We start from the raw sequence: 17,977 nt of genomic DNA, 5'->3' as shown, positions 1-17,977 counted from the left end.
GGGGTGCTTGGCCTTGGCCGCTGATGCGTCAGGGGCGGCTGAGATGACCAAGTCTGCGGTACCCGTGCTGCTGTCCCCCTCGCCCCAATTGAGCGTCGCACTCTGCCCGACCATGAGACGAGCTTGACCTGGCATCTTGGCCACGGGCGGCTCAATGACTGGGCTGTCCGAGCCGCTGGCTGATGACTCAAGGCTGGTGCTGTCATCGGGCGCACGCTTTGTGGGCTCGGGCAGCGCTGACTGCTGCTCTGGAGCTTGTCGGGTGACCTGAGCTGGAAGAGGAGGTGGTGGCATAGACAGACTCGCGCCGCTTGCATCTCCGGCAACTACCCCACCTCCAAAGACTGCAGCAGGGCTAATGGTGTCAAGCGCGTTGCCCAACAGGCGGTGCTGCTGCTGGTGCTGTGGCTTGGATCGCACCATGCTCGGCGAGCCTGTAGCGTCCATGCTGCCAGCACGGGGTCGACCACGACCGCCACTGATACTCAGACGAGCGGGCGAGCTGGCCATGTGGTGAAGCAGCGGGCGAGCCGGTGATTGGCTCAGCGAGGGGTCCGTAAAGCCGGCGCTGAAGAGGTTGAGTCCTGCTGAGCTCGTGCGAGGCTGCGTGGGCGATTGCTGCACGAGGGAAGAGCCGGGGAAGAGAAGACCACGGCGTGGGTTGAAGAGGCTCGTCGAGGAGAGATCATCCATGTCTCCCTCGATCATCGATGTGAGGTCCACGGCAAGGTCATCCGAGACAAAGGTGCCGCGGCGCTGGACCGTGGGCGAAGACTGCGAGTGAGAGCTGAACAACCAAGGCATTGCCTCGTGAACGGATGCTGGGGTTGAGGACATCTCGTCGTCTACGTCGAGGTCGCCGAGACTTGGTTGTCCTGGCGCGATGCCATGCACAAAGAACTCGTAGTGATCTCGCGTCGTCATCCTCTCGTGGCTGGATGGGGCTGCAGATAGCGTCGGACCCCATCGCACATTCTTTGACATCTGTCGCGAGTGCTTGCGCATCTCGTTGATGGGCAACGAGGGGCCCAGGTTTGCCTGCGGCTCTGCACCGCTGCGCTCGCTGCGCTCCTCCTCTGCCAAGCGCTCGGCCGCTCGCTTTGCCTTTGCCTCCTGCCTTAGACGCCTCGGGCTGCGTTTGTCCTTCATGACCCGCTCCAGGAGGCCGAGCTTTGCCATGCTCTCCGAAACACCTGCTGATCCCGCTGATTCTGCGCGTCGTCGCGATCCCCACCCGGCCTTGCTAGCACCGTCGAAGCCGCTGTCTACGACCACCACGCCGGAATCGTCTGGGTCCAAAACTCCTCCTAGTTGAGGCGACGAGATGGGAGTCGTCTTCTGCGCTTGACCGTCGCTAGTCGACATCAACGTGAGTCTGCCGCTGGGAGAGAGCCACGCTCGGTTGCCCACACCTCTCTGTTCAGCATCGCTCGAGGTGGCTGCTTGCAAGTCGGCGGACGATGAAAGGGCGGCTCTGGATCGCTCGCTGGTGGTGCGATGTCGGCGTCCGCGAGGAAAGGCCTCGAGTGGAGATGAGCCTGGTGTAGCTGCGCCGACGACGGAGCTGCTGGCAGAAGGTACCCCTTGCAAGCCCAAACCGCACTGAGGGGACGAAGCGTATGCGCTGCTGCCGGATGCGAAGGCGCTGCTGGAAGGATGACCGTCGATGCTAGGTGACTGAAGGCTTGAGATGCGAGGCGTGGATGCTGGCTCGCTGAGGGACGAGTTGAGCTTCTGTTGCAGTCGCTCTCGGCGATGCTCGCGTCGCTTCTTTTCTGCCATGCTGGAGATGTCTTCAAGCTTCGGCTTTGGTTTCTGCGGCTTTGTCTCGGGCGCGACGACGGCCGTGAAGAAGGAGAGGGAGCCAGAGGATCGCTGAGGAGCGCCGCTGCTCTGCGCCGTTCCTTTGCTATCGCTCGTCGAGGAGGGCGTTGACGATGGAGCGGTTGGTCGCGATGCTTGCGGTTGAGAAGAAGAGGCAGTCGCAGCGGAGCTCGAAGCTACCGCTGGCGAGGGGGATGGTCGCTCCGCCCTGAGAAAAGCAGTAACGCCAGCTCGCGTCCTGTCATACTCCTCGCGCGTCAGGCGCTTACCCATGGCCTGGAATCGTGCGCAGGCATCCTCAAAGTCCGTGTTGGACGCGCCTGCGGATGGCGACGAGGTAGACATGGATGAGGCAGAGAGGGATGGGCTGCTGCGCGAAGTAGTCGATGGTCCCTTGGCAAGGGCAGAACGCTGAGATGGAGCACTCGCGTTCGACGTCGTGGCTGGCTGCGGCGGCTTGGTCGTGGATGAGGAAGAAGGGGCCATCGAGCGACGCGATGGGCGGGATGACGTGATTCCCTCGTTAAGAGGAGGAGGAGACGAGGATGAGGATGAGGATGAGGCAGAGGCAGTCATGCTGGTGCGAGGAGAGGAAAGGAGGCAAATCTATTTGTGTCAGCAGAAGGTTCCATATGCAAAAAGACGCGCGTGACGACAGCATCGTTTGCTTGTCTCAATGCGCTGGCGAGACTTTTCGGCCTTCTCACCTTGACTACCGAGACGTAGCAGCGCTATCCTGGGCGTGCTGGAGCCTTTGCCACCTCTTGGTAATGCAGCCTCGTCGCGTCGAGATGGACTTTTAGCACGCGACGCCAGGGGGTTGATGGACGAGGAAGAGGGCAACGACGCGACGTGTGGCAAGCCTGCTGCCGTTGTGTGCCGTGATATGGTATGCCCTCTGAGAGGTTGACGCCTTTGTCGGCGGTGAAGATGGTGCAGAAGGAGAACAAGGTCGTGGTAGTGAGGAGCGCGTCGAGGGACTGGCGGCTGTGCAGGCAGACAAAGGGCGGGGGGGGCGGGCTAATCTCGGTCCTCGTCCTCGCTCGTCGTTTCCAACACTTGAACGAAGCGGAGAGGCAGGCGACGGGACGCGGCTGAGCACGAGCGGCACGAGTGACGACGTCGAGATCGAGTGGCCCAGGCAGACCGCCAAGCCCCTTGCAGACAGACGTCGGGCGGGCAGGGCAAGAAAGCCGGACCGGAAGCTTTGGCCCTTCGTGCATGCTGATCCGCGACTCGCGGGCGCGTCGGACTGAGAGAGAGGCGCGACTCAATGCCAATGTGGGACTGCAAGGCGCAGCTCTCCAACACTCACTTTCTCGTACATCGACCATCATCATCTCTGTGCGCGCACAATGGCGCCCTCGATCGATGTCAAGCCTTCTCAGGCAACAATGGCGCCGACTTTGTCGCCAAAGAAGAAGCGCAAGATGGTCCACTCGTCATCTGCCCTCGACATGGCCGCCCCCAGCTCATTCGCCGATACCCTCAAGAGGCTCAAAGAAGAGGCAGACGCAGCTGCTGATGCTACCGTCGACGAGGAGACCAAATGGCCTCGTCCATCCGTCGATACCATTGTAGCAGAAGAAGACGACATCACGTTCCAGCAGATTGATTGCGAGGAGGATGCATCACCTGGATCACCTCCCACCGTCCGCATCTACGGTGTGACAAAGAAGGGCAACTCGGTTCTCGTACATGTCCACTCCTTCCTACCCTACTTCTACATCGCAGCACCACGAGGCTTCAGACCAGCAGACTGTCAAGACCTCACCAACCATCTCAACTCCCTCTTTGGCTCTAGCAGCGCCACTGCCGCACGCGCAGTCGAGAAGACGGAGATGTGTGCGAAAAAGAGTTTGATGGAGTATCGTGGCGATGAGGATGTAGCATTCATCAAGATTACATGTGGGGAGATACGCGCTCTCACCAGGATCAGAGGGTCCATGGAGAGGGGTGAGGTTGGATTCCGCGACATCATTGTTCCCGGCGAGTCAATTCTCACCTACGAGAACATCGCCTACACGCTGCGTTTCATGATCGACAATCAGGTGCGGGCGCGAAAAAGACCCGCCCTAGACGAAGCTGCGATGCGGATACTGATGACCAATCCTTTCCCTCACCCCGCAAACGCAGATCGTCGGAATGAATTGGCTGAGCCTCAAGGCCGGGAACTACCAGCTACGAGACGAGGGCCGCAAAGTTTCCCTCGCCCAAATCGAAGTCGACTGTCCAGCCGATGAGATTGTCTCACACGCGCCTGATGGAGAGTGGGCAGATATCGCTCCTCTGCGAATCATGTCCTTCGACATAGAGTGTGCAGGCAGAAAGGGCGTCTTCCCCGATGCATCCATCGACCCAGTCATCCAAATTGGCTGCATGGTCACGCGGCAGGGTGAGAAGGCGCCCTTCATCAAGACCGTCTACACTCTCAACACCTGTGCGACCATCGTCGGCTCCCACGTCCAATCTTTTGACTCGGAACTCGAGATGCTTGAGTCGTGGGCAGAGTTCGTCCGCATTGTCGACCCCGACGTTGTCATCGGCTACAACATTGCCAACTTCGACTTTCCTTACCTCCTCGACAGAGCGAAAGCGCTCAAGAGTACCAAATTTGCGTATCTGGGCAGAGAGAAGGGGACGCGCACAGAGGCAAAGGACACGCACTTCTCGTCAAAGGCCTACGGCACGCGTGACTCCAAGAATACCGAATTGCAAGGCCGACTCCAGCTCGACATGCTTCAAGTCATGCAAAGAGATCACAAGCTGCGCAGCTACAGTCTCAATAGCGTCTCGTTTGAGTTCTTGGGAGAGCAAAAGGAGGATGTGCACCACTCGCTCATCACGGAGCTGCAGAACGGTGGGCCAGAGTCGAGACGTCGTCTGGCGGTGTACTGTCTTAAGGACGCGTATTTGCCACAGCGTTTGATGGACAAGCTGATGTGTAAGTGGGCGCCAGCCGGCGTGATAAAACGAAGCTGACCACCCTCTTGCTTGGCGCGCAGGCTTCATCAACTACATCGAGATGGCCAGGGTCACTGGCGTCCCCTTCAACTACCTCCTCTCCCGCGGTCAGCAGATCAAGGTCATTAGCCAACTCTTCCGCAAGGCTATGGAGGATGGCTACCTCGTCCCCTCGACCAAGAGCGAAGGATCGGATGACGCTTACGAGGGCGCGACCGTCCTCGAGCCCAAAGCGGGCTACTATGACCGACCCATCGCCACGCTCGATTTCGCCTCGCTATACCCGTCCATCATGATGGCGCACAACCTCTGCTACACGACGCTTCTGCAAAAGTCTACCATCGATCGACTCGGCTTGGTCAAGGACGTCGATTACGTACTAACGCCCAACAACAATTTCTTCGTCAAGGCGAGCAAGAGGAAAGGCTTGCTTCCGACGGTCTTGGAGGACCTTCTCGCTGCGAGGAAGCGAGCAAAGGCAGATCTCAAGAAGGAAACGTGAGTGCGCGCAGCGTGGAGGTGCAATTCGCACCGCTGACCTACCTTCGCCATTCTCGCCCGCAGCGACCCGTTCCGCCGTGCTGTCCTGGACGGTCGTCAACTGGCCCTCAAGATCTCTGCCAACTCCGTGTACGGCTTCACCGGCGCTACCATCGGTAAGCTGCCCTGCCTCGAGATCTCCATGTCCGTCACTGCGTATGGTCGTCAGATGATTGACGCCACCAAGCAGGCCGTCGAGTCGCACTACACGATTAAAAATGGTTACGAGCACGATGCAGAGGTCATTTACGGTGACACAGATTCGGTCATGGTCAAGTTTGGCGTCGAAGACCTCGCCAAGGCGATGGAGCTCGGCGCAGAGGCAGCTGCCAAGGTCAGTGAGACATTTATCAAGCCTATTAAGCTCGAATTCGAGAAGGTCTACTTCCCCTACCTGCTCATCAGCAAGAAGCGCTACGCCGGCCTCTACTGGACCCAGCCTAGCAAGTACGACAAAATGGACACCAAGGGTATCGAGACGGTGCGACGAGACAACTGCCGTCTCGTACAGACGGTTATCGACACGAGTCTGCGCAAGATGCTCATCGACCGCGATGTCAAGGGTGCGGAAGAGTACGTGAAGCGCGTCATTCAAGATCTGCTGCAGAACAAGGTCGACATGTCGCAGCTCGTTATTACCAAGGCGCTCTCTAAGTCGGACTACGCGGCCAAGCAAGCGCACGTTGAGCTTGCAGAGAGGATGAGGAAGCGTGATGCGGGGTCAGCGCCGGCGCTGGGTGATCGTGTGGCGTACGTCATCATCAAGGGGGCCAAGGGAGCGGCAGCCTACGAGAAGTCCGAAGAGTGAGTGCGGGCGAGCATGCGGGGACTACGCCGCCATGGGCTGCGAAGCGTTGACCACAATTCCCTCCTGGCCCGCACACAGCCCGCTGTACGTCCTCGAGAACAACATCCCCATCGACACACGCTACTACCTCGACAATCAGCTCTCCAAGCCCCTCATGCGCATCTTCGAGCCCATCATGGGATCCAAGTCGTCCACTCTCCTCAACGGCGACCACACGCGCACCGTCGTCCAAGCCAGCTCAGCTGTCGGCTCCCTCATGAAGTTTGCTGTCAAGACGGCTCAATGTCTAGGCTGCCGCACCCCGCTTCGCGACAGTAAGCAGGCAGTCTGCGCCAACTGCGAGCCGCGACTGGGCGAGATCTACCACGCCAAGCTGAGCCAAGCGTCAGCGCTCGAGGTCGAGTTCGCGCGACTCTGGGTCTGCTGCCAACGTTGCCAGAGCTCCCTAGCGTCCGATGTCATCTGCACGAACAAGGACTGCCCCATCTTCTTCAAGCGAAAGAGGGCGCAGAAGGATGTAGAGGACGCGGTGAGGAATCTGGCGAGGTTTGACCTGACGTGGTAGTCGCGCCGGGCACACGCAATCTCATGTCGTACTCTTTCATGCCCGCTCACGACTGCTGCACGCCACACGCTCGCGGATTCTCAGAAAAGGATCGATTGGGTGACTTTTCCGCAGGCACACCTCGAGAATCACAGAGGGCAAAAGCGTCGAGCAACTACCGCGGGGAGACGTAGGGGGAGAGTAGCCACAGTCGTTGGAGAATCGTGTCCTCAGTCCGCGGTGAGGGTGAACTGCTTGAACGATCTTATGACCTCGTCGTCGCCTCCGCAGCCAATTGCGTCGCCCTCGATGCGGTGGTCATAGCAAATTGTAAAGGAGTCGAAGCTGCCAGCCGTCGTCGTCGCTGTACAGTCCAGGACGGCAGCCTGTTCATTCGAGGCCTCAGAGTTTACCGTGCATTTGTAGGGCGCGGCAGGGAATTGGTCGAGGACTGGGCTGTTAGGCTTCGCGAGTTGAACGTAGTAGGCGTAGTCGGGAGTTTGAGCGTACACGTAGCGGCCCGAGGGGGCGACGAGGAACCCTTCTTGGGACAGCGACCACGTCTGAGGGTACGCTACCAAACCCAGTTCTGAATTGTCCGGCTCGGGATCGTTGGACAGGTTGTCACCCAGGAGATAGACGCCTTCATCGGCGTTGTAGGACAAGACGCCCCTGGTGGGCGGCGACGGACTCTCGATTGGATCATCGCCGGGAGGTGTCGTGTCACCGTCGTCGCCAGGAGGCGTCGTGTCACCGTCGTCACCTGGAGGAGTCGTGTTGCCATCACCCTCGCCAGGAGGAGTTGTGTTGTCACCACCATCACCGGGAGGAGTCGTTGTGTCACCACCATCGTCCTTGGGAGGTGTGTCGGCTGGGTCGTCACCTCTGGGGGGATTGTCTCCAGGAGTAGGTGAGCTTGGGTGAGGCTTGGGATGCGGAAGTGGGTGTGGGTGCGGATGGGGATGAGGGTGCGGCGACGGCTTGTCCTTCTTGGGTTTCGGGTGAGGGTGGGGATGCTTCGTCGTTCCCTTATCCTTCTTTCCTTTGGCCGGGTGAGGGTGAGGCTTCGATTTGGGCTTGGGGTGAGGCTTCTTGAGAGGGTGCTTGGGGTGTCCGTCGCCGCCCTTTGCTGGGTGATGTTGAGCGGGGTGCTTTTTGTGGTTCTTGCCACCTCGCTCATCAAGCTGCGTAGGCATTGCAGCCGCAGCCGAGATGGCGAAGGCGACGAAGATGGACAACGTAGACAGCCTCATGGCAACGGGTAGATGCGTGAGGGCCTTCAGCAACTAGGGATCTCATGGCTGCTGATTATATATCCTTCACCCGGGACCTCACATCTTGGACGATATGTCGGCACCTGCAGGTGGACTGAGTCACTCCTGCTCTGTCGCGTAGGTAGCTGCTTTCCTTCATCGCGATCTGAACGTCAGAACCTTCGCTGACAGCAGCATCTCCGATCTCACGGACATCGATCTCAAGCCTACTGGCCCGGAGCGGCGCATCACAGTGAGGCGACGGGATGTGTCCCGCCTTGCTGCGAACATTCGAATCACCGGGACCATGTTCCATTCGCTAGACGACTCAGATCGTGGCAAGATGAGACGGGACCAACAACGCTCGGACCTCTTGAAGCGGGAGTCGTCTTCGAAGCGACGCGGGACGACGCCTCATAGGAGACGCCAGCACTTTGTAGCGAAGAGGAGCTGACAGAAGATCTGCGAGCATAGAAACGTGGCGCACAATGAGGCGAAGAGATGCAACATTCGAGAATCTCAGACTTCGAGGATGTCAAGCGACCATGGAGGGGAGACGCAATCGGAATTCAGCGGCAGTTTGAGGCTCTTTGTACGGTACGTCAGGCGCCGCGGTCAAACACAGATCCGCCTTTGCGTCGCTTCCCGCTTGCTGGCCAGCAGAACCAGCCCAGCGGTGGCTCGTCCGCTCGACTTGACTTGGCGGAAAGGAGAAGACTTGACTGAGACGCTCGGCGCTGCCTTCGTAGGGGTCATCTTCGCAAGCAAGGTGAGAACATCGAGCCAGATCCCTCGGACGTTGCAAGGAAAGGAAGGAGAGCAGCAAGTGGTCAGATTAAGTAACGAAGAGACCGTACGCAATGAAGGCGAAGGAAGCACAAAGTCCGCGTCAAAGAGAGTGTGAAGCCGCCACCACCGCGGAGGGACGGATGTAGACGGAGACATGTTGTGGAGTTGCCGAGAAATCAGGCCTTGGTGAGCGTGAACTGAGTGAAAGTCGTCTGCGTACCACCGAACCTATTCTCGCACACCTCGCTGTCACCTTCAAGTCCTCCGTTATTGCAAATGAAGAAGGTGTCGACACTGTTGACATCCGTCGCGGCCACACAGTCGAGAATGGCGGTAGTCTCATCCGAGGCCTGATTCGTCGCGCACTTGAAAGTTGCGACGGAGGGGTCTTGCAGGTCAGGATTCGCAGCGCCGAAAGTCCCGATGAAACCGCCGCTTGTGGCTAGAATGCGTCCACGGGAAGACATGAGCTCCTTCTTGTCATTGAGCGACCACGCCTGAGCTTCGTCTACAGTGTGGACGTTGGAGTAGTCAAAGTTTGGGTCTCCATTGATGCTCTCGTCATCGTCGTCGAGGAGTTGCGCGACTTTATCACCGTCCGCCTCGATGTAGGACAGGGTACCCGCCGTGGGTGGGTCCTTCTTGACCGGCGGCGTCGGGACGGGGTCGGTGGGCCCGGGAGGAGTGGGAGTGACGGGACTAGGGTGAGGGTGAGGGTGAGGGTGAGGGTGCGGCTTGGGATGAGGGTGAGGCTCGCCCTTGCCCTTGGTGGGATGAGGGTCCTTCGACGGCTGCTTCTTTGGGTGCTTCGACTTGGGGTGCTTCGGAGCTGGCTTGGGGTGATCACCCTTTGCCGGGTGCTTGGGGTGCTTGGGGTGGTCGCCCTTTGCGGGGTGCTTGGGGTGGTCTGGGTGCTTGGGGTGAGCCACATCCTTCGGGTGGTCTTGCTTTCCCCCTCGAGCGTCGAGGTGGGCGGGCATAGCCACGGCGGTGCCGGCCATGGCAACGGCGACGAAGAGGGTGAGGTTTGAGAGCTTCATGATGCCAATGAGTGGGCGTGAGGGACTTGAGGCTTGAGGTGGGAGGTGTGAAGATGGAGAGGTTGTCGCAGTGGTCAGCGCATCTACTTATATCGTTGCATCCAGTCTATTGAGCTGCCAAAGGAAAGAGCCGCCGTCGTCCCTCAAATCCGGCGAGGAGCCTGAATGAACAGAGAATTTTCGATGGCGGGACGATCGTCGAGACGGGATACCTCGATGGGCCCGTGACCGAGCCCTTTGGTCCTGTCGCATTAAATGGGCCGCTTTCCACTGCTACAGGCGGCTGACGTTCTAGAAGCGCTCGCGATCCCGCGATCTGACCGTCGAAACCAATGCGTGACAGTGAGATTCAGCGTGGATCGAAAGACGGTTGTATCAGGCGGCCCGCGTCTGACCTCAAAATGACAACACGGGATCTGCGCCGCTTCCCCGCTTCCTCGCTTGCCGACTTCCACGCTTCCATGGGAACCAGCGAGATGGTGGACAAGATTCGCTCGGCAAATGGCACGACGGGACGCGAACAATGCTCTATTCGAACACTCGGGCCCTTTGGGGCGGGACAACGCCTCATATGAGATCTCAGACACTACGGGCATCATCATTCGGTAGCAAAGAACAGGAAATACAGATTGGTAACTCGACAGATTGAAGTGACACAGTAGCAGCGCAGGCGCGGGACACAGACTCAGGTGATTGAAAGCGTCGAGTTGTCACGGAGGAAGTTGAAGACTACGGCAGCGATTGTCCGTGAGTGATGGCGAGCATCTCTACCAGTTTCAGGACGCGGTGAGGGTGAATTGAGTGAAAGTTGTCTGCACGCCGCCAAAGAAGGCATTGCACAGGTCCTCACTTCCCTGGACTTGGCCATCGTTGCAGACCACAAAAGAGTCGGCATTACCTGTAGGCGTCGTGGCGGTGCAGTCGAGGATGGCGAGCCCTCTGTACGAGGCCTCATTGACTGTGCAAATATAAGGCGCCGCGGATGGGTCCATGGTCGCAGAGTCTTCGGGCTTGACCGATGAGATGCCTCCTTCACCACCGCTGTAGAGGATACGACCATTGGGCGACAGCAGCTTCATCTCGCTGGTCAGCGTCCAAATCTGACCACTGCTGACGACGTGGACGAAAGACGAGTCCGAAAAGAGACCGTCGCTCTCGACGTTGTCACCCAACAATTGAGCCGGCTTAGTGCTGTCGACCTCGATGTAGGAGAACTGGCCAGAGGTAGGCGGGCTCGGTGCTGGGGCCGGGGTGGGCTCAGTGGTAGGTCCGGAAGAAGTTGGAGAGGTCGAGCTCGGGTGAGGGTGAGGGTCGGGATGGGGGTGCGGGTGAGGATGAGGATGAGGGTGAGGATGGGCTGGAGCAGGGTGATCTTTGGGGTGAGGATGCTTCGCAGCAGGGTGAGGATGAGGGTGCTGATTCTTGGGCTTCTCTCCCTTTGGGTGGGATTGAGGGTGCTTAGAATCGGGCTGGGGATGAGCTTGCGGATGCGGATGTTCCTTCTTAGGGTGCGGGTGCGAAGCGGGATGATCGGGATGAGCATGAGGATGGGCCTCAGCCGGGTGCCCTCTAGCCTGCGGATGAGAAGGATGCAGAGGCTCAGGGTGAGGATGCGGGTGGTGCGGCTCGGGGTGAGGGTGAGGATGATTCACATCGGGGTGAGGGTGAGGATGGTTCACCTCGGGGTGAGGGTGCGGGTGAGGATGAGGAGAGGGCGCAGGGTGATGCTTGTCGCCGCCTCGAGCTTCGAGCGGAGCAGGCCTCGCGGCTGCAGTCGCAGCCATGAAGATGGCGATCAGAATTGGTGCCGATGAGAGCTTCATGGTGGTAGGATTGGATGAATGAGCGAGGAGGTGGCAGGGGGAGTGAGGGCGAGGATCAGCAGAGGGCGTGCCTACTTAAGACATCGCAGCGCTCTGCGACGATTGAGGGCACAGCGGTCGAACCGCGTTCTCGAACGTTAGCAGCTACCTAGCGAGCCCGTCATTGGGTATCATGACGATGGGCGCGAATCCGCTGCCAGCGTGCGGACGAAGCCACAACATGGTTAGCAGCCGACGGGTCCCGCGACCTGATCGAGTACTACAGTTAGCCTGGTGCAGTTGCGAGAGTCACTTGCCATCATGCCGCCCTTACACAGAGTGAGAGCCACTCAATCTCGCATCTTGAAGCGAACAGGCGGGACCGCTTGTTGCTCCGGATGGAACCAGCTCGTCCCATCGAAGTAGCGGGGTGGTGTCCCGCTCGCTCGGCAAATGGTCATACGCTCGAGCCCCTCGTCACTAGACCTCCCGCCTCAATTTTGGACGACGCCTGGGCAGCTTCGTTACAGCGGGATGCCCGTCTTTGCGCAAAAAGAAGCCGAGTCACAGTAGCCATGTGAGAGGGGCAAAAGTCAGGGAACCATACCACTCCCTGCTCGTCGACGTTGAGGCTGAGTTGGAGGTAGCCGCTGGTTGGAAAGCAAGTGCCTCTGAGCACGCACGATACCTCTCGCCACTTACCGCGCTTAGCCGCTGCTGCCTTCAGAGTGAGCTGGATGGAAGACTCTTTGACCTTGCCGAAGGGGACACATGATGAGCATTCGAGAACCCATGACAAGGTGAGGAGAATGAGGGAGGCACTGGACGGCGCGCGTAATGACCATCTTGAAGAATGTGCTCTAAGAGCGTCAATTGCTTGCGCCGTCCGTAGGCCATTACGAACAATCCCATCTTTGCGTTGCTCGACCACCTCTCAATCAGGCTGCCCGGGCGGTCCGGCTTGCCGTACCACCAGCGATCTTTCTGGCGCTCGAGCCCCTGAACGTGCTGGCAGCGGACTAGCGATTGCCACTACTCAAGGTCTGTGTGGCCACGTCTTGTGTGTCATCATTCCTCCTGACTTGCCTCGTTTGGGAAGGAAAAGCTGCGGCTGTCTGCGTGATGCGCGAGATCGTGGGCGATGGTTGCGGCGATGGTCGTGTTGGATGGAAGTGTTGGATGCCTCGGCGCGGCGGTGCCTGATGGTTCCGGCTTCGCGGCAGCGGAGTGGCGTCGGAAAGGCACGCCAGACGCGCTCGCGGTTCCTTCCATTGGATCATGTCAATACGGAGTCAAGCCACACCTAGTCTCCGACGCAGGCACCATGAGCACAATGGACAAATGACACGCAAACATCTACGAGCGGCCGCGGCCACGATGACATCTTCCTCTCCCCATTCTCTTTCTCCCTCTCCGCCGAATCTGGGCCTGAGCTCCGCTCATCCTAAGAGGCCGAACCCCTTGAGATAGGATCGCGAGTGCGGCCTCTTTGTCATCCGCTCCTCTCTTTATCATCTTGGCAGCCTGGTGCTCGACCCTCTTTTTCCCTCGTCCTCACCTCTCTTCACCCCTTCTCTCCATTCCACCCCTCTCGATCGACGAAACAAGGCTGGACCTCGTCCTCGTCGCATCAACCCCACACTCCTTTGATTTCCTGCAAACCCCCTCCCTCCATTCCCTCGCATTCACGATGAACAAACAGGCGCGCCTCGTTCTCCTCCTCTTCGTCTGGATCGCCACAACGTCCATGGCAGCGGTCATACAGCCCATGACTGCCGGCGAGCTCGCAGATCGTGGAGAGTCGGCCCCTCATCCTCTTGACCGACGCAATGCTGCGCGTGTCGCCCCGGCCAATGCAGCAAAGGTTCTCAAGGCTGCAAAGGCGGCTGTGACCCCGGGCTACGGTAGACTCGGGCATATGGCCATTCGCGACATCGTAGAGGCCCAGCTCGAGGAGCGAGACGCTGTGCGATTCGCGCCTGCCAACGCGGGGCGTATTCTGCAAGCGGCCAAGGCTGCCGTCACTCCTGGATACGGCAGGCTCGGACACATGGCCAGGCGTCGCACATCTGCCGCGGGCCAAGGCAATGCAGACTTCCCCGTCATCAACGAGCGGCAGGTCGAAGACGCAGACGTTGAGAGTGAAAGCCACGCCGCGGACGTCCACCCTCGCGCTACCAAGAAGCTGAGCGCTGCCGCCAGGAGAAAGAAGGCCGCTGCGGCAGCGAGAAGGAGGAAGCAGGCGGCGGCTAAAGCTGCGGCGGCCAAAGCAGCGGCCGCATCCAAGGCAGCCGCTGCCAAGGCCACCAGCACGTCGATCCAACGCAAGTCAGCTCAATGCAGTCGCAAGACGACAAGCACGCTGCGAGCCACGACGAGCTTGCCTACGACGATCAAGGCCGTCAGCCAAACATCTAAGACGTCTTCGTCGACCAAGACTGCCACTTCGACTACAAAGACGTCGTCAACGACCACGAAAGCGTCATCGAGCACGCTCAAGAGCAGCTCGTCCGCCAAGACCTCTTCTGCTACTGCCCGCGCCACAAGCTCGACCTCCACCTCCTCCTCCTTCTCCTCGACCACTACGTCGACGCGCACTGTCAGCGCCACGACTACGCGCACAACGACGACAACGACGACTCGCGCTTCGACTGCTGCTGCCACTTCGAGCGGCTCCCCTACATCCGCATACGTCAGCTACCCGTCTGCCTCCGCCCTCGCCGACCTCAATGCCATCATGGCCTGGGCGGGCGACAGCGACAACCTCAACTCGACGCAAAAGCAAGAGACCGTGGCCGCCCTGCTGTCTGCCACCCGTCGCTATTTGCCCGAGCTCAAGCAGCAGGATGCTGTTCGCTACCTCCTCGCCGACATCAAGGCCGAGTCTGACTTTTTGCCCGCGGCTTACAATGGCGGTCGCCTGGACTCTGGTGCTTCACTCGGTCTGATGCAGGTCAGTCCAGCCTCTGGAGCGCAAGAGCTTCCCCTCTGGATGGGCCACAGTCGCGTCGGCTACAATTCGTACTCGTGGAGCGCCGTCAATGGCACGCAGGGCGAGCTCATCGATTACGCCACCGGCCAGCAAATGGTTCTCTCTGCCCTGACAAAGGAGGATCTGCTCAGGCCGTGGGTTAACATTCACTTGGGCACATGGGTGCAGAGTAACTTGGCACGCACGTCGTCATGCGACCCCTACTCATGGACCGACATTTCTCAGAAGGCTGCGGCGGCTCGAAGTGCAGAGACTTCGTACGCGGCGGCCAAATCGTCGGCACTCTACACCAAGATGACGTCTGCTCAGAGCGCAGAGACGGCCAGCCTCGTCTGCTCTGGCTTACCTCGCTCCATCCTCACTGGACTCGGATCGTGGGTCGCTGGCCCTGCTGTTGATGGCGACAGCTCGTACACTGGATCTGGCGACGACGTCTCTGCGCCCTATTTTGCCAACATTGTTTCGGGGCTGCGATTCCTCTACGGCGACGACTCGATTGGGACCGACTGGCTCAATGCGCTCGTCCTGACGGCAGGACTCGTAGACTACCGCGAGTGAGGCACGGCCGGCGCGGGGGGCCGTAATACGTGATGCGTGATGATGACCATGTCGTTGATGTTTCTTCGTCTTGTACATTTCGATCTTTTCGTAATTACCCGTGGAATTGAATTTGTATGTCTGCCCTCCTCGTAGCTCCCTTATCGTCTGCTCGCTGCGCTCGCCGCGCTCACCGTGCTCGCCACGCCCGCCCTCACGCCCCCTTGACGTGCTTCTTGATCCAGTCGTACATCTCGCGCATCTCCTCCTTTGGATCGACGTCGTAGAGATGGTCTTTGCCTTGCAGTCGCATGTACTCGACGTCGCAGCCCGACTTTGCCTTGAGGGCTGCGGCCACGTCGTCTGCTTGTGAGATGGGCACCTTGTCGTCGATGCTGCGCGCGCGTCCAGTGGGCCTGTCAGTAACACGCCCACCTTTGCGCTCCATTCTCTCGCCACTCACTCTCCGTGGATCAGCATAGTAGGAACCGGTGCCGCCACTCTTCCCTCCTTGATCGCAAGGGCAACGGCGACGTCGCGAGGCTTGACGTTGGTCTCATCGAGGAGAAGCTTCTGCTCCAGCGCCTCCTGAATCATGTAGTGATAGAACTGGCTTCGTCGAGAGTCTGGCGCACTCGAAGTCGTAGGCGGAGAAGACGAGTTGAGAATGTGATCGCCCAGGTCCTTTCGCCCATCGAGGATGCGCCCGTTCATGTACGAGACTGGGCGCTGCGGCGTCGTCCAGAATGAGTCGCTGATGTCGGTAATGGGGTAGATGGCGATGCAGCCCTTGACCTTGGCAGGGAGGTCGGGTACGCCGCATTCCTTGAAGCCGATACTGTTGGCGACGAGGAGAGCGAGCCATCCTCCTGCGCTGCTGCCGCTCACAAAGACATTGTCGGGACGAGCGCGACCTCCCGTGAGCTTGCTGAGCGATCCCTCTTGCTGGACCCAGGAGACGGCGTCTCGAGCGTCGCCAAGAATGCGTGGCAGCCTCGTTTGAGGAGCCAGGCGATAGTCTGCCGAAACAACGACGATGTTGTGCTCATCAACGGCTCGTAGCAAGTGGGGAGCAGCCGCCTTGCGCGTGCCCTGCAGTAGCCCGCCGCCATGCCACCAGACGAGGACGGTGGAGCATGGCGACGACTCGCTCGCCGACTTGGGCACGTAGACGTCGAGGCTAATGTCGAGGTCGGAAGCCTTTTTGAAGACGTGGGTAATGGGTTCGGGTGTCATTGCAGTTCGTGTGGAGTGGGGGTGGTAGAGAGGGCAAAAGGTCTGCGCGAAGCCGGCGGTTGCAACTTGGCATCTCGACTCGACCCCGCCTCCACAAGCCGCTCCCCGCTCCCCGCGTCGCCTGACCCTCGAGCCCGCCCCGGGACAGACGCGAGATTCAACTTTAATTGCCCTCCAAATTGACCTGGCTGGCAAAGACCAATCGATGAGCTTGCTGTGAGGCTCGCGGCTCGTGTCTGGGCGCAAAAGATGCTGAAGGTCCAGAGCTCGCGCTCGCGAACAGAGAGTCAGAGAAGGCGGACCGCAGAGGTGAATACTCTTCTGCCGCTGCCATCTGCCATGGCCTCCTGCTCCGTCGTATATCAGGTACAGAAGAGATGCCCGTCCATGCCGAAGCAGAGAGACGTCGCCGCTTCTTCTTCGAAGGCACCGGTAATGCAAAGCGCAGCCATCTGAGCTCGACTGGCTGACAACGATGGCTCCCTGATATCTTTCGTGACACAGCACTCCCTTCGCCGACCTCAAGGCTGCAAGTTGCAATGAAGGAAAGACACACGACGGAGACGCAGACAACAAAGACTTGCATGCAGCAGATCACCCAGCTCCTCAGGTCAATGACAATCTCGATCACGCCCAGAATGCTGACATTTCTGTCTCTCGAAACTGGGAGCTTCGGAGGGCATCGCCACCTCGTGTTGTGCAGCCGCGTAACGTGTGTAGGCAACGTCAATGGCGACCTACCGCAAAGCCAGGGGACAGAGTCGGCCACCGTAGCGCTATGTCCACTGTAAGCAGGAGCGTGCGATGATACCACACTCTGACACTTGACGCACTCTAGGTGACATCCAGCTTCTCTGAAGCACAAACTTCGGCCGCTGGATATCGCTTGCTTCCCACCGATCCTGCGAATTGCAGTACAGCGCATCCACTTCGGTGATGAGGTCACTGTACTCATACTTGATGCTCCGAGCTGGCAAGCCTTGCAAAGAACGTGATAGCTATAGAGATTGATGACAGCGTCTTCAAGACGTCCTTGCTCGGCTGCTTAGCTCGACGGCGACTCAGCACAAAGCCCATAGGCAGATGCTGTGCCAATGCATCTTATGCGAGGCTGCGCGTTGACATTGGCAAGAAGTGACATCCACGTCTCTAACGGTCCACAATTGCACTTTGGATGTGTTGTGCTGATGAAGGGTTGCTACTCATGCTTGAACATCATCTCGAAGCCTCTGAAGCGTTGTTGGCGGCCAGAGAAATTGCATGACATTGTCTGAAGCTTGGAATTTATGCGCTTTGAGTCGTAACGGCATCGAATAAGCGTTGATCTTTTCGCGCTCCGCGTCGCGTTACGCTCTGCGTCACGCATGCATCGGATGCGATGTCTTTGCACTGTTTGCGCACGTGGACGCATTACTGCTGGGGCCGAATCTACCGGTCGGCTTTCGCCTGTCTTCTATCGTCCAAGTTTTATTTGATTTTCTCCGCGCCGCTCTCACTGTAGCGATATGAGGCGATCAGATGACGTTGAGCTCACTTCATCCTGGCGCCCGCCTGCTCTTTCATGTGTTTATCTGTTTCCACTACCTTGCCATGCGCTGCGATTGCGGTAAAGTCAGTGGCTTTCGATTCACCTCCGAGTGTGCGCCGC

At 59.1% G+C, this 17,977-nt stretch overlaps 6 protein-coding genes across 6 annotated transcripts; 2 read left to right on the top strand and 4 right to left on the bottom strand.

Annotated features, from left to right (window-relative positions):
• Positions 1–3,281: 3,281 nt before the first annotated feature.
• BDZ90DRAFT_220859 (hypothetical protein) lies at positions 3,282–6,701 on the top strand (the record flags this gene model as incomplete). The annotated part of the gene is made up of 5 exons (XM_025504448.1): positions 3,282–3,875; positions 3,961–4,768; positions 4,830–5,286; positions 5,353–6,132; positions 6,215–6,701. 5 exons carry the CDS (start codon positions 3,282–3,284, stop codon positions 6,699–6,701), a joined length of 3,126 nt encoding a protein of 1,041 aa, XP_025361846.1.
• BDZ90DRAFT_188715 (hypothetical protein) lies at positions 6,524–8,199 on the bottom strand. Its single transcript, XM_025503851.1, has one exon. It carries the CDS (start codon positions 7,931–7,933, stop codon positions 6,911–6,913), a length of 1,023 nt encoding a protein of 340 aa, XP_025361845.1. The 5' UTR covers positions 7,934–8,199; the 3' UTR covers positions 6,524–6,910.
• Positions 8,200–8,898: 699 nt separating this feature from the next.
• On the bottom strand, positions 8,899–9,762 carry BDZ90DRAFT_260890 (hypothetical protein; the record flags this gene model as incomplete). The annotated part of the gene is made up of 1 exon (XM_025508310.1): positions 8,899–9,762. One exon carries the CDS (start codon positions 9,760–9,762, stop codon positions 8,899–8,901), a length of 864 nt encoding a protein of 287 aa, XP_025361844.1.
• Positions 9,763–10,474: 712 nt separating this feature from the next.
• On the bottom strand, positions 10,475–11,943 carry BDZ90DRAFT_188654 (hypothetical protein). The gene has a single exon (XM_025503850.1). The coding sequence runs from the start codon at positions 11,583–11,585 to the stop codon at positions 10,539–10,541; it is 1,047 nt and encodes a 348-aa protein (XP_025361843.1). The 5' UTR covers positions 11,586–11,943; the 3' UTR covers positions 10,475–10,538.
• Positions 11,944–13,144: 1,201 nt separating this feature from the next.
• BDZ90DRAFT_188629 (hypothetical protein) lies at positions 13,145–15,515 on the top strand. The gene has a single exon (XM_025503849.1). The coding sequence runs from the start codon at positions 13,255–13,257 to the stop codon at positions 15,112–15,114; it is 1,860 nt and encodes a 619-aa protein (XP_025361842.1). The 5' UTR covers positions 13,145–13,254; the 3' UTR covers positions 15,115–15,515.
• Positions 15,320–16,311, bottom strand: BDZ90DRAFT_214512 (alpha/beta-hydrolase; the record flags this gene model as incomplete). Its single annotated transcript, XM_025504194.1, has 2 exons — positions 15,320–15,488; positions 15,557–16,311. Coding segments are annotated over 2 exons (924 nt in total), but the record flags the coding sequence as incomplete, so codon positions are not given.
• Positions 16,312–17,977: the final 1,666 nt, after the last annotated feature.

This window comes from Jaminaea rosea, assembly GCF_003144245.1.
Source record: "Jaminaea rosea strain MCA 5214 unplaced genomic scaffold BDZ90scaffold_8, whole genome shotgun sequence".
Lineage (NCBI taxonomy): Eukaryota > Fungi > Basidiomycota > Exobasidiomycetes > Microstromatales > Jaminaea > Jaminaea rosea.
Note: the sequence above shows the minus strand (reverse complement) of the source record. Positions and strands in the feature narration are given on the sequence as shown.